General features: G+C 35.0%; 2 protein-coding genes across 2 annotated transcripts; both read right to left on the reverse strand.

Moving 5' to 3' along the window:
- Positions 1-961: 961 nt before the first annotated feature.
- On the reverse strand, positions 962-14723 carry LOC113757805. Its single transcript, XM_027300940.1, has 15 exons — positions 14634-14723; positions 8154-8315; positions 7319-7942; positions 7117-7211; positions 4910-4972; positions 4725-4813; positions 4560-4619; positions 4253-4403; positions 4032-4162; positions 3813-3869; positions 3669-3740; positions 3323-3393; positions 3184-3238; positions 1746-2010; positions 962-1373 (listed from the first exon to the last, which is right to left on the reverse strand). Exons 1-15 carry the CDS (start codon positions 14699-14701, stop codon positions 1060-1062), a joined length of 2277 nt encoding a protein of 758 aa, XP_027156741.1. The 5' UTR covers positions 14702-14723; the 3' UTR covers positions 962-1059.
- Positions 14724-17928: 3205 nt separating this feature from the next.
- LOC113751305 lies at positions 17929-20755 on the reverse strand. The gene is made up of 5 exons (XM_027295263.1): positions 20448-20755; positions 20069-20331; positions 18955-19166; positions 18601-18862; positions 17929-18468 (listed from the first exon to the last, which is right to left on the reverse strand). Exons 2-5 carry the CDS (start codon positions 20327-20329, stop codon positions 18151-18153), a joined length of 1053 nt encoding a protein of 350 aa, XP_027151064.1. The 5' UTR covers positions 20330-20331; positions 20448-20755; the 3' UTR covers positions 17929-18150.
- Positions 20756-27319: the final 6564 nt, after the last annotated feature.

The following is a 27319-nucleotide window of genomic DNA, read 5'->3' on the forward strand; positions in this document are numbered from 1 at the left end:
GTTAAAGCGAATTTAATTTAAAAATTAATACTCGAAACAAAAAGAAAATTCATCTTTTTTGCTAGATTATGTAGAAACAGTCTTCTTCTATTCAAAAACTTATGAAGTGCTCCAATCTTTCAATTGTATATCAAAATATAGGTAACCAGTCGCACATACAAATGTCCCTTTTGAATGACCATAATTAAGATTAGCAATCCAAAATTGAACCGTCAATCAAAAATTTAAAAATTTTATGACACAAATTATTGAGTTACGCTTTTTTTTTTTTGATGGTGAGACACCAAAAATATTATGTAAAATTTACTTACAGTACTAAAATTTATACATGCATAATTTGAGTTAGTACAATCGTTAGTTTTGTGTATATGTTGATTCTAAATGATTTACTTGCAACCAGTCTAATTCTCAAATGTAGCAGATGTAATAGAATCAGAATTATTTATATGGGCATTTGAGAGAAGTCACATTAATGGAATATCAAGTCATATATGGGCCAATTTGCAACTTCAAATGGAATTCACAGATTTAAGGAACCAAACATTGGTTTCTTCCTACATAAAGTTTTACAACCAAATATAACTAAACTTAAGAGAAAATTAAAGTGATGCCTTATTTGTTTGACAACAAACCATTGGTGATTCATAGTAGGGGACTTGAATCTGAGATCATTTGAGTCTGGGAAGCCACAGATAATTTTTTACCACTTTATTACAACCTCAAAGGCCACCACATACCTCAAAGGCCTTTTTTCAAGTAAAAACTGAAGAAGATTCAAGGAACCTAAAGGACAGCGATTCTGTTTTGGTGATAAGGAGGGATTATATGCAGGTCAGAAACCTAAATGGCACATGGTATTTTGGAAACTTTGGAAAGACAAGCAAGTAATGGACCAGATTTTTACAATCTTGAATTTCAATAATGAGTTCAAGCATCTAATAAAGTGTCAAATTATTTCGAGTTCAAACAGTCAGAATAACATTCCAATACCGCAAACCAGACTTAACCAGGAATTTAAAAATTCTAACCCCAAGAAGTAAGAAGACCCTAAAATCTGTATCAATCAGGAATTGCTCTGCAGAAGAAAAGAGAAGGAATAATCTTCATGCTGAGGAAAGTAGAACTCAGCCACTTCACAAGCAGAACATTACAGAAACATCTCCACTTCTGAATTGGCACGTCAAGTCCTATACGGTCACCATCTAACAAGCCTTCTTCATCAAATTTCAACAAAGAACTAAGATCTTCAGTCTCACCAAGGATTTTTACAGGGTCTAATGGAGTTGAAGTCTCCTGTAACCCAGAAGAACCTCTCTGCATGTTATTATTCTGAGAGTCAAGCCTCTGAATTGCACCCAACGCAGGACCAATCTCTGAAAATCAGTACTCAATTATTTGGAATAGCCCAATAAAGAAAACTGCTGTTTAGCGCCAGAAGAAAAATAAATTATGTTTTGGCGTCAAACTGGACTGTTGACTACACAATAAAGCAAAAAGCAAACTTTGTCATTCATTTTACCAAATATCTTGCTCTGTTACGAGCTTCTTTACATTTGCTATCAAGTATCATAAAGCCATCAAACTCAATAGGCCTTGTATCTTTCTCAATTGGAGGTTTATACAAGATACCGCTCAGCAGAGCACACTGACTGAATACATTCTTGCCTGAATATATCCTCATCTAAAGACAATGTTAAGATTTTGGTTATTTCTTTCATAACGAAGAGACTTTTACAAAGTAGTACCTGAACATTTGCGCTTTGCTTTGCCATGAGCTCGTTTACATTTGTTATCAAGTATCATAGAGCCATCACATTCAATAGGCCTTGGATCTTTCTCAGTTGAAGGTTTATATAAGATACTGCTCAGTAGATCATGCTGACCGAAGATACTCTTGCCTGAGTCTTCAAATTGCTTGCACCTAGCAAGAGTGCGTTTGACAAAGGGCAAAGCAGCTCGTTCAGAGACTTTACGAATCCTTGAAGACTTGCTTCGCCAACCACCCTGGAACTGAAAAAGATACTTGATTTGAATAATAAGGCTCAAAGTGACTCCATGACATAGACGGGATTCGATCAACAATGACCTTGGAGTTCCTTGATTTGGGTAAAGAAAATAAAAATATTCAAGAATGCAACAAAAGTAAAAAAGAATTGTTTGCAAAGAAATTATGATTTAAATAATGATTTCAACAATCAAGCAACATGACTAGAACAGACTATTTGAGTTACTTATCAGTAGCCCAAGAACACTTCATTTTTACTTTCCAGTTATGTAATTTAAATCAAATGCGTCCACGGAGGCCAGTGGGATGAATAATGTATTATGTTGTGAGTTTTGAGATATGTAAAACGTATGGACACTTTGACATGAGATTTCCCATGTCAGTTTGGACACCCCCACCCCCCCCTCCCTGGGCCATGGGTTTTACCAAAGAATATAACCTGGATTATACAGAACGAATACAATTAAGCAGAATGACATCTGCCTCAACAAATGGGACATTTGGATCCGTTGCTGCTGTAATAGTTTTCTTCTTTTACATTTTCATTCTTGATGGCACTAGGTGCCCGTATTTGGGTGCGGACTAGGGGAACGAGGAAGGTACAGCACATCATGAGGCAAATAAGTATGGTGCAAAATCAGGGGAAAAAACAACCAGAAGGGACTCAGATGACAAACTTGAGAATGCAAGTCTTAGCAAAGTGTTTCCTCACTCTAGAACCATACATGCCCTTTCCTCACTGTAGAATTTTACATGCCCTATACATGCACAATAAGCACAGCACATGGGGCCTATCAGTGACATAAAGCCTTAAAACAGCAACCCTCCTTCCCAATGCAAAGCTAATGGCAAGGGAATTTCTTGGCAAAAGTACCTTCAGTTAAAAATAGTTATCAACCAAGAGCTAAAGCTTCTTTACTCTAAACGCTTTTCTGTCCTAAAACTAGAGCTAATACTAGCATAATCAAAATGAAATAATGAAAGAAAATATCACAATTTCCCACAATCCAGATATTAGTAGGCAATTTGCACTTATAAAAAGCTAGTAGCACCTATGGTTCACGTAACCAGGAAGTGACGAAGACACAAAGTTTCATCTATAGACCTGAACTAGATAATCAAATACTGATCGTTTAAAATTCTAGATTAAAACATGGGAATCAGCTTATCTCAATTACCATCCTCTTGTAGGCCATTTCAACCAGCTGATCCATAGCAGATTCTTCAAGATTCCTAAAGAAAAACCTCATTATTCTCATATACAAAATGAATGAGCTACCTGATATCAGTTCAGACTCAAACAGTGTGTGACCATACCTTTTCTCCAAGTCTTGCTCACATTTAATAGCTTTTCCAATTTTCCTCAAGTTATTCTTCACCATTGAAACCTATCAAGATTGAATTATCTGTTGTAAGGGATGAAAGAATTTGACACCTATCAAGTTATTGTGAAAGATGACAAATTTGACACTAAGTGACAAAATGCATGTTACCATGCTTTTTCCTAAACAGAGTCGCATAAAATTATCTGCTGAGAAGCTTTAAAAAAAAAAGAAAAAAGAAAAAGAAAAAGAGAGAGATCAAAACAGTATAACTAGGTGCTAGTGAATATGGCAAACTTTAAGATATAAAACCACTGAAAAACTTAGGAAATCACTCTAACCTTTTGCCACAGCTCCCCTCTAAGTCGCTTAATTTCTCGATCAATCCATCCTTCTCTACTGTCTAGAAGAGGCTGTTAGAAAAGGACGAATTAGAAAAATGATCAGACCAAAATGAAAAGAGCTTTGATCAGTCAAATCCTTACCGCATTTAAACCAATGCTCCACGGTTCCAGAGATAGTTTGTCATTGGGAGACAGCATCTGATATGAACAATTAAAAGGAAAACCTGGAGGTGCATTTACTTGTGAAGCATGTGTTAAAATTGGATCATTTTGATTATTCCCATGCAAAATTCCTGCGTTTGAATAGGACAAGCCTTCATCTGCTTGCAGTCGCCCTTGATTGCTGAAAGTATTGGATACACTTCCTGTGCTATACGTTGAAGCACTTTTATTAGAACATAATCCGTACACAGAAGAATACTTCTGAGCTTGCATATCTAACTCTGGCTGAAGTTCAAATTCCACTCTCTCACAGCAATGGGGATCAGAACCTGTGTAGGTACAGGAAGACAAATGAAGGTCATCAGTTATGCACTGAAAAGAAATGATCCTTACTTCATTTGAACTAGATTTGTCTGCACCTCCATCTTCATTAACGAACGCTGAGAGGACTCTTTGAAGCAATGGAGGAACAATATTTGATGGCTTATTTGATCTACCAAAAGCAGTTGATGTTATTGATTGTTGATCTGAATTACTGACTTCCCTTCGAGGAGAACTACTAATGCCACCCTGAGAAAATAAACTCAACAATCAAATTACTTGAGTCAAAAGCTTAGTTGTATTCATCCCTGTATTTTGCTGGTTCTATCTTTGCCAAACAAATTAAGAAAATTGCAAACTTATGAAAGAAAATAAAAAGGAGTATTAAAATGGGCAACTAATTACCGGTCTATCATATTCATCACCAAATATCTGAGACTGAGTCAGGTTCTCAACAAAATTCAGCTGTTAAAAGAAGAGAACGTGTAAGAAATAGATGCTGTATCAAGAATTTAAAACTTCAAAATACAAAATGTATATATCAGGCATGAGAATTTATTTAGGTACTACTTCTTGTTTGAGGAAAAATATGTCCTGAGAAGTGACAGGAGCAAAAAAGCTCTCCATTGTCTTCCAAAATGGAAAAGAGCAGGCATTTTCTGCAGGTACATCATATATATCACTAGGATCACATTCATGTTGAGAAAGTATGAAGAATAAATGTCTAAGAAAACAGATAAGATTCAGATATGTACCGCGTATACTATGAACTGAACCAGCAGCCACTAACAATTCTTTGTGATCATCATCGGTTTCACCTGGATAAGTACATTCAGAATAGTTTTAATACAGTTTTCAAAACAAGTCAACTATTTTCTCTGAATGCTGTCATCCTTTATCCTGTTCATCCCAATGCAACGTTGCAAACTACAGAAGAATCCTGTAGAACTAGAAACTACTAGGTCACCAAGACACGAGCAACAATATATTGCATGCAACTACAAACATCATAGAAGACAGAAATTCAAATAAATGTCTTTTTTAACACGAGCAAAAGTTCAAGTAAATCAGACCTGATACTTACCCCTACATAATCATTAACTCCATATTCCCATCCACAGTGGCAGATTTACTCAATTATGTGTTAATTATTCTCCCTATTTTCTTTCCAATTGAACATCTTAAAACTATGAATTCAGGCATATACATCCTGTTAACATCCTTCTAAGGTCCCTGATATTAAGTCAACATAATGTACCACACGTAGTGCTTCCATAAGCCCATTGTCTTGATTCCTTTTCAGCAATGTAAATCCCAAATTACAAAGTTTTCAATCATTAATTAAAATATCAATCGTACATTTCACTCAATTAGTGCCATCTCCTTTTGTTCTTCAAAGAGAGCGCTTTAAGTGCAAAAGGAGAGTAACTTCAGAAGGTTGAAAACTTACCACTGCTAACGAAAAGTCAGTATCTTTGACATGTTTTGTAATTTAATTATGGGGTAAGTATTTCAAGAACATTTACTCTGCCAAGCACTTAGCTTGAAATATAGGACAAACACCACTGCTTAGAAACAGTATTTACACTTAAAGTTCCGGAAGCAATAAGCTCATGACAAAGAAATCCCATCCACACAACCACCTCAAGAGTGCCCTTGGGCCAGCACTTTATCAACTAAAATGCCTAGGTGTAACTCATACAAAGGAGATTAGATGTGGAAAATGCACATGGCATGGTTCCACTCTGTCCAATTCTAGGTGGCATTGAGTTACTATGAGCAATATTTCCTTCTTGAACTCAAATGCTAAATGACACAAATCACGTGAGACAGAAAGCTGACTAGGAATCATGGCTGTGAACAGCATTCGACAGAGAAATACATATGATTGCAGGGGTAACTACATCAGCTCATCAAATAAATCTTGTCCTCAAGGAAAATTTAAGTAAAAAACAAATATAGGTACCTCTTCACTCCTAAACTACTCCTGCATGATCATTAGCAACTCTTACTTTAACCAGGACAAGTCCTTTTGTCTAGATTACGGATAAGACCTTCATCAGCAATTATTCTCAAACAACCTCATCTAGAGCGCATCATCATTTATTTTGCCTTTCACAGGCACCTTGAATTCACTTTTCTATTGAAAGACACAATAATCATTTCTATTCATGCTAGGAACCTCTCTTTTAGGGTCAGCCCTTCCACTTATGTACAAGGCCAGCCCCTTCTTTGCCATCCTTCAAGAGTCAAATGCATGGACCAACCTAGATTTGGACTCATAAGAGAGACACAATTACTGAACCATAGCAGAATTATCTATGTGTAGGCTCAGAACCTTCTTTTTTTGGATGTTCACACAACTGAAGGCTAATCTCGCTCCAATTTTACATATTTCCTAGAAGAAAGGGACATGAAGTCACCGGAAGGCTACCCCAAACCATGAAAATTTACAAGCGTAATTTAGTTTTTCCGCTGCTTCTATCCAGCCTTCCAAATATATAATGCTGATGTTAGATGGTTAATAGTTACTCAAATTTCACATATCAATTGCCCCTTGACTGAGTCAGTTTAAGAAAAAAGAAGCGTGATAGCTCCATGAATTGATCTTTCTAAAAGAAAAAAATATGCTTGTTACAGTCATCAAGCAATTTGTATCAAAGTGACCTTATTGGACAGTCAGGTCAGGCTAGAGATATTGTCCTTCCATTCACCCAGATATGCCTCCTAAATCATTCAAAACCATCATGAAAACAGACCATCAGCTTTGATCCCATCAACTTCCAAAGAGGGTTTTGCTGGTGAAAATATTTCTACATCTAACTTTCTAGACAAACTCCAACATGAAAATAGTCTTTCAAAGCTCCTGACACCAACCAGGCAGCAGAATAAAAAAAAAATAAGGTCTTTTATTTTTTGGATACATTTCAATGAATGTACAAGAGCATATGGCAAACTGTACCTGTAATATCTGAAGGCTTGTTGTTTGAATTAGGTCCAGTAAGAACAGATGCCTCACATTTCCTCAACTTTTTTGGTGGTACACTTCCAGATTTACTGAAATCAATATTTCAAATACTTGGTAAAACAAGAAACAACAGAAAAAGTAGGAAAGAATACTATAATAACCCTTTCCAGATCCAGAGCAGTGAAGATTGCAAGACCTTTTATCTTTAGTAGAGCTGCATCTCGTAGTTGGTTTTGTTGAAGGTAAACTTTCATCTTTTTCTGCTCCTGGATTGACATCTACTGTTGCCGAGATAATCCTTCCTTGATTTTTCATATCATTACTGCTTTCTCCATTAAAAGCTTCAGCTACACAATATGCAGCAACAGATGCTCCAACTGCATGAGTACCCTTTCCTTTAAATTTGTTTTCTGTGACTCCTGATCCTTCTGTCATGTTAAGAAGATTTGTAGAGAAAATATTGCCACAATTTTTCTCCATTTCGGGATAGTTCTTACAAAACCTACTTCCTGGATCAGATGTTGCCAAATCTTGCAATGGCGTCAGGGTTTCATCGTTTGTCATTGAATAATGTTGTCTTTGGGCAACACAATTGGTTATGTAATTAGCAGACAAAATGGTCGAAGGCGCAAGTTTACAGTTATTGGCCATGCCTGCCGACATTCCATTCTCTTCTGTAGGCAGTTTGAGATTCGCTACAACTCCAGATAAGAGATGACAGGATGATCCATCTTCATGTGAGATAGAATTTGTTCTAGGTATCCTGGAGTTATCAATGTTTATTGTACTGCTGGCTTTTTGTTCATCATGGATTGTACGCCTGGAAAAAATACACAGACGGAATGCATCAATGGACTATGAACTTGCATTAGAGAATTTACACTGATTTTCTCTTTTTCCCCCTCGTAACTAAAGATAATAGGTTAAGAAAAATGTGTCCTTCTCAAAACTACAAAATGTGTAGCAATATTTTCTTTAATCTTTTCTTGCAATCTCAAACTCACGATGAAGTTTCAAACTGTACAGCATACTTGTTTCTAGTATTTTTCATCTTCTCTTCTGGTGTTGTTATCTGGTCCTCCAAAGTGTCACCAGTTCCCAGCTTATTCCCCTCTGCTGCAGGAGAACTTACTTTTGAAGGCTCAATTGACTGGTCCATTTTGTTGATTTCACTTGTTCCAAATGCCATTGCTCTACATGCCAGGTAAAATTGGTTTACCCTCAAAAAACTTGCTACAAATTATATGGAATAAAACTGATGAACAACCAGTGCTACATATCCTTCTCACACAGGCAGCATTAGAAGGCTAAGCTCTAGATATAGTAACTACAACATCAATTTTCAATATCTACAACTAGCTTTATAATTCCTAATCATAATATTACTTGTCCAAAGTTAGTGTAGATCAACAATATGACGTAGCTTTTCAATTTTCTCTGCATTCTATTTTTCCACTCTCCATATTCCTTTGATCTTTTCATTTTCTTTTGTCTTTGGGGAAAGGGAAGGGGCAGCATCCTCCCTACCTACCCCCAAGGAAAAAGTCACAAGCTCTAAAATTGGGTGTCATACTAGACCAACCTCAATGAATGTTTTTACTCTTGTCTTTCGAATTAGCACTGTCAAGGTTTAGAGAAAGGATGTCATAACTACTACTTTTTCTGTTCCATACATTTGCTGTTTTCTCCTTTTTTCCCCCTTTTGCTGCATATATTTCATTCTAACCTTGATTTAGAAACTAGATTTAGTAAAACAATTGACGTCTTCATCCTCTCCCTCAGCATATAAAGCAGCCTCAAAAATTCACTCGAGAGCTCTCTGTGACAATGTCGATCAGGTCTCTCCTCTCTCTCTCTACTTCCAGAATACCAATATCCCAAGCAACTTCAAATGACTTCTAAAACACCCATAACTTAGCAAGATTGTTTGTAGCATGATGAATGTCTGTGGGAAAGCCAGACTTATAAACACTTTGATCATTATGAACTAGACAATTCACTGCATGAAAACCTGGATTTTCAAATTGATAAAAGATCCAATAACAGGATACTCAGTTTCTAGTATCACTACTGATAAAACCCACAGCCAAATACAAAATAATGTCAGATTAATTGCTAACTATTATTAACTACTTTTAAGAATAAATTCAGTGCAAGACACTTTAAGCCTTCTTCATATTGAAGGGCATCACTTGCTTCAAATATTCCTTCCGACTGATCAATGCAGTTACCAACAAATACATGTCCAATGAAACAGAAACATGTGTTTAAACCTATTAAAGTATGAAAACATAAAATGCATCACTCATGAATGCAACTTTTATTGGAGAAATGATGATCTCAATTTTCTGGAAACTTCTTTTTAAGGTAATCAAATGTTCTGGAAACACTTGTGTTGGAGTTAAATCAGGACGGGAAAGGAAGTAATCAAACATCAATGGTAGACCACTTCATTTAGTTCTGTTTTGGCTATTTGAATCCTGTAAATTTTCTAGAAATGAAAACAATGAACCTACAAATGCTACGTAGAAAAACTAGTAAATGCATATATATTAGATTAACATTGTGAGAAACATGTACTTTTCCTAGTTTTTCCAAACAAATATTCCTAAAGTTTTTCTTGGAAATCGAAGCAATGTGTGCTATCAGAAATGAAGTAAAAATCCAGAATAGCGCAACGACAATCAGATTATATCTTTACTTGAGGGAAAGAAAGGGACTACAAAACAAGAAAAGTTTCAGCTAATGAAATGAATGAAATGAATGAAAGGAAGAATAAGATAATCTATACGCTTTTGAGCACCAGCAATGAAGATGCCCAAAAAAGCCCAAGCCAGTTCAATTCCTCTTCTCCTTCTACAGTTATCTTCACATCTATAAGCCTCTTCAGTTAAAGAACAATCCTAAAGACTTTGGTATAGGAGCCGGCGGAGAAGAAAACCCTAGCTGTGTTTAGCTGTGTTTAGAAATGTAAGAATTTATAACTGATTTATCTAATTAGTAGCCCAACCACAGCTTCCAAAAGTCCCGATAAAACCAGTTTTAATCTAAATGTGAAGCATTTAGATTAGTGTCTGCAATACATTTTGGAACAGTAACAGAACCGCTTTTACAGCTATTTTGCTCAAGACTCTTTGGTTTTAACATACAATTTACCACCTATGTCACTCGTAAAACCCAACATTTAAGTAAGTGAACCATTACAACCACCTAAATCCTATAAATTCTGAATGCGATATAATGCGTTGATTAATCCGACTCATTTCGTTGACTTGTTTCCCTACTTAAAATCATCTCTGCTTCAAAAAAAAGAGTCAATCTTAGAAACAAATATAATGTCTCAAAGATGCTAATTTCAGAAAAGGAAATCAACGAGAAAGATTTTGCTATGACTCATTTACATAGCATATACAAAAATTTCAAATACATGCATTAAATCCATAATTTATATGGAGAGACAGGAAAATTTAAAAAATAGCTCCCCAATAATTTCATGCACATACATCCATACCAGATTTTAGGTGGAATAAATAAGAAGGCACACAATATCAATCCAAACTATCTTGACTATAAAGTTTTTCAGTCTCTTAAACAGGAAATTATATGACTAACGCTTATGAGAAGACTCTCAGCAAACCAGCAACTTTAATTGACTAATAAAATAACACAACTCAACCAAAAAGCGATAAAAAGTTTCCAACCAAGATTGAAGACATGATAGAAATCCTCCAAGCAAGATGTCCCAAATATGTTATTTACTCTACCTCTGCAAGTTTTAGTAGCATATCCAAACTTTGAATCAATCATATTGTTTCTCTGCACAAAAAAGTCTCAAATTGATCAATAAACTACTCAGAAACAAAGTTTTCAAGCAACTACTATATTGTCTCAAGGAACCACCATGCAGTGGCACTTATTTACAACTTTCTCAATATAAATTTCTCTCCTCTTTTTGAAAACTTTAACTGAAGGTTCAGGATATTGTCACCACATAAGTTCGGAACAAATTTGTGATCTATTACTTCATAATTTGGAAACATATCATCCAAGTAAGATGACAAAGACAGTTTCTACAGGATGATTATCATTTTTGCAGGATCCTAAAAAAAGAAAACATTGCTTACACCATTATTTGAAGGTAGAAACATCCGACATAGTTCTTGATCACAAGTAAAGCAATCCAGTTCTTTTATTGCTGACCATGCCAACCAGTAGGACAGGAGAAGCTATCATGCAGGAGATTGTGGCAGGCAACAAAGTATAGAAACAAATGAAAAGTTCATCCTGTAAACATCTTGTATTACAGGTCTGCTCCACTACCATTTTGTCACACCCAGATCCCAACAAACCCGGTGATGTTACCCATGCTATTGCACTCAATCCAAGGGGAGACAACCAACCTCTTAAAAGAACTCTATCAGTGCCAGGGCACTACAAGGACATCCACTCTTTGACGAGGAGAGTCTGAGGACTGCATCAAATAGGAGAAGATTTGGAATGTCTTACAAGTATGAGCCACAGTACTGCTTTGCAGCATAAGATATCTGGTCTGCAACATAAGACCAAAATCAGATTAAGTTATGCTGGTTGACTTGTGGTCACACCACCAAGTTCACTGGCCTGACAAATTGGCATTAGAGCAGCTCCATAGGTGAGAATGTCTTGTATTTAGAGCGAAAAGGATGTCATGTTCTTTAATCAAGGTGATCGTGAAACTTTAGTGTATCCCACACTAAGACAACAATTATGTTTGAAATAGGTCTCAGGTCCTCAATGCACAAATTTTGTAAATCCATATCCATAAATAAGTGAACATTTAAATCAAAATCTGCATGCCTGCTGCAGCTCAATTTTGCATTTGGGGGTTTGGTTTTAAAGGGGGGTGTTGAAAGTAAATCTCTAGATCTGATCCCATTTATTTCCAAGTACAAGCAATACTGGAAAGGGGTGATTTTTCATGGTCAACCTCCAAGTTAGTAGATAGTCAAAAATATCCTACATATACCGAATGCGACTACTTGAATCATAACCCCCCCCCCCCCCCCAAAACCCCCAAAAAAAGGAACAATATTATTAAACAAAATCACATGTAATTTCACATTTGCAATACTATTTCTCCTCAAATTTTCCACAATGGCTATCTCCACTAACACAAAATATTTTCAGATCAACAAATATTACAAAGATTAAGTTTTAGCAACTGTGCAAGCTAATGAAGCCCACAATGTTCATCTTTCTCTCTGAAAAACCTTACGTTATGTTCCTCCTATCATCCAAAGGACTGCTGAATGTTTCCCAATGTTCTTTCAGCACCTTTCCTGGGCTAACTAAAGTATTGCCCACTAAAACAGAACATGGAGAAGATTTCCCAATGCTCCTTAAGTCGTCAACATATCTAAGGTGCTGCAGCAATTGGTTTGTCTTCCCCATTTTCCTTGCTAAAAATTCCTTCTCTGTCAGAATCACCAGCTAAGCTGCACAGCATTGAAAACAACTTTTTTCTTGGAAGCTTCGATTGTCAAAAATCCATGCTCTTCTAGTCTTCCTTCTAATTTATGATACAATCAGGTTTCACAATAAACATTTATGAATCTTTCCTCTACATATCCACTTGTCCTGATTTGCAATTGTAGTGCTTAGATGACAAACCATGGGAAGGTCGCAGCTCCTATTCTTGACATCCTAATCTGAACTCCAAAGCCCTCATCTTCCGATTCCTACATTCCTCCTTGATATTGCTCCAGTTGCTACTTTGATAGTTGGTATGCAGAACAAACCAAGAAATTCTCCATGACTGCTCTTTGCACGGCGTACCTTCTTCTGCCCTCTATAGAAGTTTCAATAAATTAACAGAAACCCAACCCAAGTTCTTATGATACTTCACCATAACCCACACGATATAGCTGGTCTATTTCTTTAACTCTCCAATGATCTCATTACAATCCGCACTTCTTGCCTGTTACCCTCCTTGGTGCCTCTAGTTCTCCTACAAGTCCTGAAACCCATTTATTTCTGCAAGAGCAGAATAGAGCCCATGAATATTCTTGATGTCTAAGAAGAGCCCTATATTCCACTGGGGGATAACAGGTAATTAGTTTAAACAGCTTGTCTCCCTAAAACCTTGCAATGGAAGTTTCTTTGCCACTACTCCAATTTCTCAGCAATGAAGTAGGAACAACAGAGAAATAAACACCTTGCTTTGTGCAACTTCTCCCATCACAAGTCCATCATGCAGAATGCAAATGGACAAATGGAATTGATGACACACTCAATCAAATGTAAACTTGGTGAATATACATCCAGAAATGCTTCAAAATTGGAGAGCCCATTCATCAACTTCGTATGAAATCTTTAAGTAGGAAATGTGTAAAGAAGAACAACATATTATTACGAGTTTTACTCTTAAGATGCTCTGTAGCACTGTTCTTTGTGGTTACCACTCAATCTGTTGTATTTCAAGAAGCCCCAACAATCACACAACAATTTCCCAGCTAATCAGTTATATCTCCAATTTACTCATTTGCCCATGTCATCTCTATCTTTCTGATTTTTCTGCAAATATTGCTAATCATACTTTTCCATGTTTAGAATTCTTCAAGCACTGTTCTCTGATCTCAATGTCTGAATGCCACACATCCTTCATACTCCTATAAAATTTCCACACCCTTAGCATATGGTTGAGAGACAATGTAAAATTGCAAGCATGACCTATTGGAAACTTAATGCAAGAACTGGTGCTTCTAACATTTTGTCTTGCTTTGCTTGTTTTCAACTTTTTGTATCCCTTTCCAAACACTTATGAACAGTTGAAGTAGACTTCAACATGGATCAGTATCCTCAACAAGCCCTACGAAATTCTTCACAAACATAGTTTGGTTTACTCATCTTTTGTTATATTTTCCTGATGGAAAAGTATTTTCAATATCTTCGAGCCTCTGGCTAGTGTTTTGTGCCTTCCACTGATAACCTTTGAAAAAGCAACCTAAGAATTCCTCTGTAATTACTGACGCTAACACAAATAACCTTCTTCTGGATCATCTACGGTTTCCCTTGACAAGACAATACCTTACCTAACAGCACCAGGAAAGGAAAACTAATGAAAGAGAAAAATGCTTGTTCCTGATTACTTAATGTTTCACAAGAGTATCAGTGACAGATGACAATATTCCCTAAAATACTGATGTCAGCAGCAGCAGTGATAGAACAAATGTTAAAATATTTGTTCTAACACTGATGCGGGTTTAAGAGAACTTCAAAATGCAGAACAGTGCTGCTCTTATCTCACTTAGATTAATCAGTATACATTTTCCTAATGCACAGCAAAGTGAAAAGTGAAATGGGATATAATGAGATGGAAAAAGAGGCAGCATGTTTGATAGCATATAGAAAGCTGCATCCCCACATATATCAAGCCAAACACCAAGTTTATAACTGCTGATCATATCCAAACACCTGAAGTCAGACGAGTGCAATCTATCACCAAGCAGATTCTCAATAAAGTAAAACTATACCTGAAACAATAACACCACACATGCAGCCTACTCTTGGAATTTATCTTAGAATATATAGCTTGTTTCATTTGTTGAGCAGGCTTTATAAACTTGTAGCAAGTTCAACAGAATCATCAAATTTCAGCCTCAAGACATCTCCATCTTCTTAGTTGCACTGGACTCCACAATAGTTGATCTAGTCTCCTTGATATGTAGAATCATTAAAGCAAATAAAGAAATAATAAAAGGAAATAATACAATATGTCTTTTAACAGAACAGCAGTTGAACAGATGAATTATACAAGCCATCAGTTCAGAAAAACTGAATATATTTCACTTGAACAAATACTCTATGAGCTAAACGGGAATTACCTCCTTTAGATGCCAAAAGGAATTGGAAAATAAAACTTTATCAGCATCTTCAAAGGTCAAAATCGAAGAAAAATGACTTGACTATAAGAATTGATCAAAGATTGCCTGCGAACAAATATGATTATACGTAGTATCAGTTCACTGAGTGCAGCATTAAGATAAACCATCCAAAAGGACAGAGAAGTAAGTTCCAAGATATAAGCCCATGGAAAGGAATAATATCCACCATTTAATGATCCTAATAAAAAGATATCTTGCAGAAGAATGTAACAGACATCAATCTGAATATATTGTTTTTTTACAGATACTAACCCATGCAACCAAAAGTGAAATGCAGACTTGCTTCTTCAGGTCCAGTTTAACAATCATAGCATTCTCCTCCGCATGTTCTGGACAGTCCCCAAGATTTCTCAAACCCCATTTCGCAATCTCCAGTGAATTTGCACCACCTTTCATCGAGTATGATATCACTCCTACGTTACTTCTTGATCTCACAGCTTTCATGAGTGTGTGAAGCATGCTCATAAAATATGAGAAATTTCTACCAAAAAAATGAGAAATAAGGATTACATCAGAAGGCCAACCAACTTCTCTCTAGAGTAGAAAAGAAAACCTTTTAGGCCTAGAAGAATGTCAGGAATAATCCAAAAGATTAAATTCAAGGGATAATTTCAGAAATCTCCCCTGAAGTTTTTGATAGTTTTACTTAGCACCCTTAAAGTTTTAAAAAATCACTTGTCCCCATAGTTTCAAATTTTTGTAACATTCTCTCAACTTAAAGAGAAAGTTGTTTCATTCCAAAGTTGCCCTTCTATTGTGATTCCTTAGTTGTAATGACAAATCAATTTAAAATCCTTTCATATTTGTTAAAACTTGATGAATGTGTTTTTTAGTAAAAAATTATAAGTTTAGAGTTGAGAAATCCTTTAACAAATCTTATCTATAATTTGGGTACAAAATTCTAAATTGACAAATCATAAATAATTAACAAAGTATGTAAAAACTATTTGAAATATTGTAAAGATGTGAAAAATAACTTTTTTCATCTTCTAAACAACTCAAATAAATTCTAAATATAATTTAAATTTTTTTCCTTTTCTAAACTTTCAAGACATTGATTCAAATAAATAAAAATTAAATATTCTAAACAATTCATATTAGATTCAATCAGAACATTTTACATAAAAAGAAATATTTTTCTCATTCGATAATCTAAGGGCATGTGATAAACATATGGATAAATAAAGATTGGACAAACACTGAAGTTTTTAAATTGTAATGACCTCCTAAATTACAAAACTTTTGTAGAAGAAATCTACATTTTTTCAAAAAATAATAATAACAATAATATCGGGTTTATTTCTTACTATGTGACCTTAGATTACCAAATAGACAAACATTAAAGGAAAAAAAAATTACTTTGTAATTTGAAAACATGTTAAACAAAATTTTATTATTTGTTTGTACTTTAAAAAAGCATATTATTTTATGGTTGCAATTATTATATGTTGTTCCTTTAAAAAAAAGAACATCTTCATGCTTTTTGTCCTTATTTTAAACATATAATTATTATACTTACAATTAAAAAAATTAAGGCAATGAAGGGCATTATTGGAAAGAAATTATTTTCCCTTTCGTAAAATGAGTATTTTAATCATATAATATGAATTGGGTTGAGAATGTTACAAAAATTTGAAAATATGATAGGTAAGTGATATTTTTAAAACTTTAAGAGTACTAAGTGAAATTATCAAAAACCTCAGAAGAGGTTTATGTAATTATCCCTTATGCAAATGATTATATGAAATCAACACAATACCCACTACTACGCAAGAAGGGAATCTCATATAATCATCAGAGCCACAAAAATTAAAAATTACAGGATACCTGATGAAAATATGCATGACCCATCTGAGAATTTGATATTTTTCAAGTCAAAAACTATATGTCGCATGTGGCAAGAATTCAAGAAACAAGTAAACAACTCAAAAACCCATTTGAATAAAGATATGCAATTTCAATGAATAAAGAACTCACTTAAAATTGTTGCGACCAAGCGGCAGCCCAGATTTGCAGCAGTTGCTTGTATCATACCAACAGAGCACTTTGAAGAGGGGTGTTTCGCCGAGTAGTTGACGAAGATATGGAGTGTTTTTTTCTATTTCTTTACTTTCTTTTTCATTTTATGTTTTCCCTATTTTTTTCTCTGGAGTATAAATTCTTTTTAATCAACCAAAAAAAAATTAGGAAGCTTGTAATCTACGATAAAATAAGGTGCAAAAATCACAAATTTGTCAATATGAACAATATACCATGCTCAATAATCTTAGTCACGCATTTTAAAAATAGTGGTTTAATTTAGCTTATCAATCCTAGGAATGATGTGTATTGTTGTTGTTTTGCAGGATTTTGGAGGCGTATGATGGAAGAAATTCAACGGTGAGCCTGTGAATAAATTCAATGGCAATGAGTTGATGTTCTTAATCCGGTTGAATTGAGACATCTTTGGCAAAAGATAATAAATGCACGAGTCAATATTCATTGAACAGGATTAGGTTTTGATTATTTGATCTGCACTCAATCTTTTTGTATTGTATATGCTTGATATGGGTGTAGATTGCAGCAAAACATTTGGTCCTCACCCCAACATTTGGTCCTCCGCCGCCCAAACGAAAAAACTGACCAAACCTTAACTTGACGTCCATCTCACTTTTCCAGTTTTCCTCTTCTCAGGACAGACAATAGAAATTAATGGAAGCAAACAAAAATTATAACATCAGAGACGTGACATTTGTTCTATTTCAGTAGTTGACCACTTACAAGATCCTATTTCAACTTGCACACGACAAGAATGGTAGACAAATAAAAGAGATGTGAGCTTTGCAACTGAGAACACTTTCCGATACATTTATGTCTTGCAAGAAGAACATTACTGCTTTCTAGGTGATGTAAAAAAATATATATTAAAGAACAAAAAAAAAGAAAAGAAAAGGAATTCAAGCTCCCGTTCCTTTTCCCTTGACTTGGTTAGCTTATGTACAGTTTAATATAGAAAACATATCCGCCATTACTGGAAGTTCCTTCAAACAAATAAATGTCACTTTGTGATCCAATTTACTTGCAGAATGATCAATTTGATTACAAGAACAAGCCAACAATTGATTGGCTAGTAAGGCTTGTATTCTGGAGGATCTTCTCCAAGCAAAAGAGACCTCAAGATGGCTGCACATACCGAACTGTCATACACAAGCATATGCCCACCATCAGGAACCTCGTGATACCGAATCCAGGGTAGCCTTTCTGAAACATACCTTTGCAATTTAACTGGCACAACCTTGTCCTCGCAACCTTGCCAGATGTGAACAGAGCTTTCATTTTCAGCATATGGATTAGTTAGTTCCATCGGTTCAAAGTCCCACCTACCAAAGGCCACAATGCAGTCCTTGCGAATGGACTCAAACGTGCGGCGATCCTTAAATCCATTCTGTACAAATAGCTTTACAAAATGATACAACAGACTAGTGCCTTGCTTAGGATATTTAAAACAAATTTAAAGATATTGTTGTAAGAACAAACTTCCCTTCTCTTTTTAAACAAATTGCACAAAGAAAATTACCTGAGCAAATAACTGGTATCCTTTAGTGTTACTCAAGAATTCTAGGTCTTTCGAGCTAAAGAATGCAGGGTTTTTATCAAGAACGTTGGATGAGGGGAAAACTTTTTGAGTCAACCACCAATGTAGCAGCCCAGGAGTATGGCGTAAAAGCCAGATAATCCATCGGCAAAGGTTCTTCCGGTAGTCATCCTTTACCAGATCTTTTGGAAGAGTGCGCCACTTGTAATTGATCATAGGGACTATGAGCGCAGAACCTGCTAGCCTGCATCTCATAAATCATAGATAGATGTAAAATTTGCTGGTTTGAAATAGGAGCGACAACTGCTGAAGGCGGTTTTTGAGGTGAGTTCTAACCTATGTGGTAGACGTTTGAGGCAACTCCAGACAGGATAACAACCCAAAGAAACTCCCACTACGTAGAATTTGGGTCCTAGTTCTAGCTGATCAGCTAGTTCCTCAATGTCAGATGCTTCACTTTTTACTGAGCGTTTTGGATTTGGATCACTCTCCCCATATCCAGCTCGATCAAATAAGAGGAAATATATTCCCAACTCATCCATTAGTTCCTGGAGACTAGTACACAATGAGATTGTTCTATATAATGAATCTTTATGAAACAATGGTTCACTGGACAAATGTAAAGGCCACCCCATCTATACATTTTGTATTATCTTAGTCAAATGAGAAAACACAAAGTTACTTGTTATTAATATTAGTTGTATGTCAATCTTGAAAGTGGTGATCCCTCACAGTTCAGTAGACAATTCATTAGTGAGTCATTCCATCACATGTATAAAGTTACACTCTTCCATCATCATTCCACAAATAACCAGATTAACTGCACTATCTTGACCCTTGTAAATTGCATATATCATTAAATCAGTAAATTACTTTGTGTTGCTAAATCAAAAAGGCTAATTTCCTCCATAACTTACAAAACAGAGCTAGTCAAGATTGATGATTCCAAATTGAACTGTGAAAATGCAGACTTATTTAATCTGCGTTTCATATTCAAAGTTCGGCTACTGAAACCCTGGAGCCCAATACCATCCATCTGTACTATGAACATTTTGGAACAGAAACTTAAAGCAGACCTGCATAATACTACAATCGTGCCACATGAAATAAAGATATTCATGGCAAACCAAATCTAGAGAACTGTAAAACATGAAAGCCTAGAACCCGCAAGAACTATTAATCAATCCGATATAGATAAAATCCCCTTTACTTAATACAAGTTAACACTGAAAACTAGCCAATCAATCTAATTTTCAAGCAAGCTGACATTAATTTCAACCGTTTCATGCTACGCCTATAAAATTTCAAAGCAAGATTCCAACTTGACGAACATGCAATACCCAAAATCTTTACAACATTCAAAAAGTAAACTTTTGGGACGGGTAAACAATGAAACATCCATTCATTCAATCAATCAAAAAGATTCAGATCAGTAAAAAGTTGCTGATACCTCGGGTGCTAAAAAGTTCATTTCTTTGGAGCTGCCAAAGCCATGAACACAAATTACTCTAAAATTGGACTTATCCTTGGGGACTCCTACTTCTCTGTAAGCCAAGTATCTTCCATCACTCAGCCTGATTCTTGGTGATTTGTTTACTTCAGCTAGATCTAATGGCTGTGTTTCAGCAGCCTCAGAAGGAGATGGCAGTGTAGGCTGATCACTTAATCCGAGGCAGCCAATCATCATACCAAAAAATCTCCTAAAGACCATGTCTGAATTATGACAAAAACATCAACAAATAAATTTACTGATTAGATTTCAGGAAATTGAAACATGGGCCACTCTTGTATTCTTCGTTTAATTGATGGGATGGTTGAATTAAGCTCACCTGAGCCAGCTTTTTCAGCAGAAGCGATGGCGGATATGGGCTCTCCGGTGGAAGTTTTGTTATCGGGGTCAGCAGTTGTGGAGTGCCTTGGAGTCCTGTTGGAGACACTGTAAACTCTCGAAACCTTTAAAAAAAGAGAGATCTCATTTACTAATTATTTGTGTGTATTTCACTCTTCCTTCACTTCTAAGTTTAAAATTGAAACTATTTAATTGATTTGTCACCCCTTGTGCAGCCTGGCAACTGGCCACTTCTAAACTATCAGCCCAAATATTTTTCAATATGCAAGAACCTGTTGCTTGATGCCCTGGTGAATCCTGATTGTAACTTATAGATGGTTTTATAATGGTAAGAAGTAGGTGCCAAGTATATATATATATATTTTTTTTTTCGATGGGGAGGGCGGGGGTTGTGGTTGGGGGTTTTCCACTTAATTCTTGGGTTAGGAGAGGATTATTGTCTTATTAAACGAGAATTCGAGGGCCTTTATGCAATACAACAAATCCCACCAAGATTACCAAAAAAAAAAAAGGGAAAAATTCTAATTGCAATGTTGCACTCAAAATATAAGCAAATATATGTAATACGGGTGTATGTGTGTGGATGCATGTATCGATGTATTTATGCATGTAGACGGTTCATTAGTTTGAGACAGTTATAGAGCACAAAATGTTATAATAGAAAAATACAGGATTTGTTGAAGTATTTTCCTTAATAATGCCAATTTAATTCTTGTCCCAATCAACTTGTAAATGCCCAAAACGGAAAAGAAGGAGCTAGGAAATGAAGCGAAATGTGAATTCAAAACGATAATGAAAAGATATTTATACCAAGTTGTCAAGAAACTGGCTGCTGGCCCAATTGTTTGAGCCCCACACTTCTCTTTTCCAAGGAAACTTCTTCCTCATATTTTTCAGGCTGTAATTGTTAGGAATTTAATCCTTTTTCAAGCTTTACTGTCCTAGGATTCTTTCTCCTGGTCCCACTAGCAAAAGGAGATGCAGCATCTTTCCAACACATTTGAGGGCATTCTACATGAATTCTTGGCAGTTTCCAACTTCCGAGCGTTAGAAGCATCTGTGAAATGTAGGCTTTGAAAGTCTAATGCGCATTCACATTTGACAAAAGGAAAGAAACTTCTGCAATTGGGTTCTCATTTGTTTTTCTAACCTCTCACCCCTCCTCATTGATAGGGCGCATTCTATTAGTGAATTTGTGAATATTTTCTCCTTGATTTGACTAAATATTTTGTATTAGTAATTGGTATATTTCATTCAGATTTGGTAAATTATGCTAATTACAGGAATGTGGAGCAAATAAAGATAAAAGAGATGATTTTTCAAAAGATTCGCGCGAACGCATTTAAATCCTATTGTCAAATTCGAAAAACTCAGGATTCCGATGCAAACGAGTTTACTAAAGCAGTTGCGATCGTTGAGTTGGAGTGTGAACGTGATATTTCTTCCCAGAGACGTTTCCAATTCCTAATAGGAATCATTTGTTTAGGTTATCTTTTTAGGAGTTACTTTTTCAATGGGGATTCTCCTTATCTTGATAGCTAGAAATTAGGAAGCTAATTAGACAAGGAAAAAGAGAACGTTTGGCTTTTATATTGTCCAAGCAGGAAACATTACATCGTATCTTCATCTTTGTGAAAAGACGGGACGACCTTGTAATACTTTCATCTTTTGCGTTGGAATTTTTCTCCATGATGAACAATTGATTTCTTTTCTAGTCAAGGGTCAATTTGAAAACACGGTTTCAAGCATCTGTGAGATCAAATTGATTTTTTATTATTTCTTTTAATTCATTGGTATTCATGTATTTTCTAATTTAATTTCTTATGATTGTTTCGTTGTTTGATTGTCAAAGGTCTGATATTCAAATTAATCTAATAATCTACTGTCATATTAATCGATTAAATCCATAATTATTTGATTGGTTGATACTAGTAGCAACTAGCGTGATTGATTTCATATTAGGAAAATACATGATCTAATTTAAACAAACCTTCGTAAGTAAGGGCTGGATTTTTCTAGTTTCCAATGCAATTAGGAAATTAAGTCATATAGTCATAGCCAAGGTTATTTCTTGGTTAGATAAATAGTTAAGGGTCGTACATTGATTATCGATAAAGTAAAGAAAAGTTGATTGTCAGAGTTTGTTAATAGTTATAACCAATCTATTAATTAATAATTAAACTATTTTTGCATCGATGATTAGTTGTGTGAACCATACATAAAAAGTTACACTTTTGACTAGAATCATATGTATCGTTGATTTAATTCCTATTTATTTTCACAAATTACTTTTCTAATTAATTATTTTTAAATTTTCTAAATTTTTCCATTTTATTTAGTGTTTTGGAAGGAAATGAATCATCCAGTCCATGAGTAGACAACTCTACTCATCATTATACTTGAATTTAAATTTTTAGAGTAGGAATTTTAATTTTGATGGTTTGACACTTATCACTCGTATCTTTTCCAGTCTTACAGTGTCACATCCATGATTTGAACCTTGAACGTGACAGTGGAGAGACCTTTAAGAGCTCTCTCCTGATCACAAGGCCAATTTTAGTGATTAATTGGGCTTAATGAAACTAATTGTAATGGAAATTTTATATTGCATACAAATGTTTATAGTGAGGTTTGTTTCAATTGCAACAAATATGTTCCAGTTACAGAAAAACAAATCAAGTGTCGATCAAGATTATAATGTAAGATGGGATGTCTAGACATTTAGTTACAAAAATCAACTCTTCTCTCTAGGTTTCCTCCTCTACCCTTCCTCCTCCATAGGAGGGAAATCTTGGCCTTAAACCAAGGTCTCCCTTCCTATTCTTTTGTCCTTTGCTCTTCCTTTCATTCAATAAAGTCTCTCTTAGGTTATCTTAGTGAGAGTTTTCTTCTCTCCTAGGGTGTCCTATTGAGAGTTTTAGTCTCTTCTAAACTATCTTAGTGAGAGTTTTATTTAGTTTTGTTATTTACTTTTTCAGATCTTGGAGTTTTTTTAGATCTATATGTTAGATCTACAATTTTTTCAGTCTTCTCATCAGATCTCACTTTCAGTTTTGAGTTTGAACCAGTTGGATAGCAGATCTAAGGGAATATTTCAGATTTGGATCAATCTCGGCAAATCTCACCATCTTTATTGGACCTTACAACTGTTGATTAGCAGATCTGACGATTACAGCATGCACAAAGAGAACTGCAACGACTTTTTCTATGATGAAATGTTTTTCAAATTGATGGTACTTTTTAGATCTGTCCTTAATTTCTCAAATCCTATGTATTTGTTAAATTGCAGATCTATAATTTTAATGCATGTTTATCTGCCATCAGGGTAGCAATGTATCTCAATTGTGCTGGACAATTTCCAGCAATCCTTTAATGAAATATGTTTTATTATAAAAAAAAAAGTTACAAAAATCAACTCAAAATCATGACATGCTTGTGCAATAAATACAAATATAGAAAAGTATTGCTAAAAACAAAGAGGTGTATTATCTTCTATTTCACTTCTCTGGTACAAAATCATGACTTGCCTCCGTGATAGATATAGGTATTAGAATAGCTTAAAAACAAGGAGTTGTTGGCTGTCTTTTGCTTTATTTCCATGATTAAGGAGGCTTCGTAAGCGCAAAATGCTGCAATAGTAGTCAAGCGAAATTTTGGATATAAAAAAAGAAACACGTAAGCAGGCAGTTTTTTTCTTGGAAGTTTAAACATGTGACCGCCAGCCTATATGATGCAGTCTATTTACGAAGAAATCCCAATACAATGGACAATGGACAACGGACGAGGGAGGCTAGACATCCTCATCCATTGAACACTTGGACATTCTTCATAGAATATTTCAACTCAATGATTCACGTTAGCTTTCTACTTTCCTAAAATCTATTTCTTGAAAAGGATTTGTCAAGTGGGTGGTCGAAGGGCAAGGAATAGATTGGGTGGTATCGAAAGATAAAATATGAGTAATAAGTTTCGATTCAAATCCTTCCACTTATGTTACTAAAAAAAATGAGTTATCAAAGGGAAAAGCAATGTGTTAGATGATATAGGAAAAGAAAATATAAGTGAGAGTTTTTAGATTTGAAACCTCCAAATTACACAAAAAAAAAAGTGGGTTGTAGAAGGTCATTTATTAAAATGAGTTATGGACTGTGATACTGATATTTTTCTTAAAAGTAAAATTAAATCCGTAATGTTTAAATATAAAAGACATAATATAAATAGGGGTTTGTACTCACTCCAAATTAAATGTGAAAAAGGTGTATTAAGAGCATATGTAAGAAACTTCAAAAAAAAAAAAAATTCCATTTGGCATATTAAATCAAGTCAAAAAAAAAAAAGAAATTTTTCGATAATACTAGTTTTCAGGTTAGAGAGAGGCCTAGCCTGTAAGCTGGCCCCTTGATGAGTTACCAATTTCTCTACCCCACTTCTTCTCCTTATATTATTATATAGCAGTGTTTTACGCAAATTAAGATTTTAGTAGTTCTATTGGAATTAAATTGTAGTAATTTTAGTATTTAGGAATTAGTTGGCTCTCAATTTTTTGTTGTTGTAAGACTTATTTACCAAATCATTTAGTCTATAAATAGGGAGTCTTAATATTGTTGTCAATTGAGAGGGTTTATAAATAGGTCTTAATATTGTTGCCAATTGAGAAGAGTTAAGAATTGATAGCCGTGTTATTATTACGTGTGATTATTGATATATTGTTAGTATTATTTATCTTCTCCCAAACATACTTATATGTAGGGTTGCAAACGATTCAAGTCACATGCGGGCACTTGAGAGCCAATTCAATCAAAACTCGACTCGAATTCGATTAACATCAAATTAGAGTTGAGGTTGAGCACAGAAAAACTTAGCTCGTTAACTCGCAATATTATTTTTTATTTTAATAGTGAAATTACGTATATATGTCCATAATAGTTTATTATTTGTTAAGAAAAATTACTATTTTATTTATTTTTTTAAAATTAAAATAATTATTTTAAGCTCAAGTCAAGTAGGCTCAATCTCAAGCTCAACTCGACCTCAAATTTTAAGTCAAGTTCGACCTCGTCCAACTCGACTCATCCCCTGTATTTAGCTATTTTTCTGAATTAATTATACTTAAAAAAAAAAACTAACACCAGAAACCCTCTTAATGGTCGCCTATTTGGCACGTGCTAGTCAAACTGATTGGAAAAAAGAAAAGTCCTGCGTTTGTTAATCTTGCATGTGTTATACTTCTGTAGAGTTCCCTTTACAATTTCTTCATCATTAAACATGCAAGTGGTAATAATTTAATTTGGTATTGACTCGTGGAATTTACCCGGTTGCCAACTCTTACCACTTGACAATATAGTCTGAAGACTTTCAAACCATCTTGATGACAACTACAGATTTGCCAAGTTTGGCTGCTTGCAAAATCTGGTGCACCTGTAACTTGTAGCACAATAAAATTCTTTCCAAAACAAAATTAGAATTAAATAATCTTGAGACAAATTTATATTTCAATATGGTAATTAGCACAATCGGGAATAATGGAATCATCTGTTTGGTTTATACCAGATTTAAGAATATTCTATGGAGCATTTCCTCTATTACGTTCGGTGATGTTACTGTGTCTGTTTAATCTATTGGAGATAGTGATTTTGGCCCCCATTTGATGTATTGTTTTAGAGCATGTCATTGTATAATTTCATGCGATTTGAATACCATCTGAACCTGACCATTTTGCATCAGCAATTGGGGCCATTTTTGAGCAGTAGAAGAGGGCAATCAATACTAGTCCATGCACCAAAGGACATTCTGGGAATCAAATCAACGTTTTATAGTATAAGATTCAAAGGTAAAACATTTGGGTTTTGACATTTTTGTTGTTGAGGACTAATAAGTATCAAAACAAAGCATTAAAACTCTGTAAAAAATTTGTTGCATCAAGCAGGCATTACATTTTTGCTTAAAATATGCTCAAGATTTGTGTAGAGCTGAACATAGAAAAGATTTACCTACTAAAATTCATCGGTAACATTTTTATTATCTAATCTATCCTAATCTAGGCGAAGGGAGAGCCGATGAGAGTTGAATCACCATCGGAAAAAAGCCACCGAAGGCAGCCACATATAGTGGCAAATTGGTGGGAGGAAAAAGTTGAACACTTGACTTTTCACACCACCAAGACTTAATTGCGCTGGTGGCCCTTCTGATAAGCGATGGGAATTGTACTTACAACTTCTTGAACCCGAGAACATGAGCAAAGTGGCGAAATTTCCTTGAGCTGATACTTTTTGTCATCTTCTTTAGGTTGCTTCCTTCTGATAAACCAGATAACAAATGTTTTTGCAGTATCACAGCTTGCTATAATCTCTTCTTACACATTTCCCTTGCAAGGAAAACATGGCCTACATGAGCAGATGGACCAGATCTTGTCGGAAAAGTTTTGCTATCTATCATGTTTTCAATTAATTTTATAAATCGAATCAAGGGAATTCTAGTTAAAAACACAAAAAATAGCAAGATGAATCCAAAACACAAACATGTTGATGAGGAAAAATTTTAGCCCCTTCAACATCAGCTGCATCCCAATATTTCCTTTCCTAAGTTGAATTCACCCAGGTGGAACGTAGTTGTTACCTTATGTGAATATACATTGTAGGGGCATTGATTGTAGATATTCAGGTGCTAGTATTCTGAAAGTGTTAAAATCTAGGGGACTTAGTAAATTATGAATGTGTGCATTTAAATCGTCAATGATATACAACGAGTATCTACTAAACACCCGTTACAAAACAAAAGTCTTAGGTGATGGTAGTGGAGTTTGGACAAGTCATATAATATATGGATAACAAGTTTGGCAAATTCAATGATCTT

This window comes from Coffea eugenioides, chromosome 1, assembly GCF_003713205.1.
Source record: "Coffea eugenioides isolate CCC68of chromosome 1, Ceug_1.0, whole genome shotgun sequence".
NCBI classification, from domain to species: domain Eukaryota; kingdom Viridiplantae; phylum Streptophyta; class Magnoliopsida; order Gentianales; family Rubiaceae; genus Coffea; species Coffea eugenioides.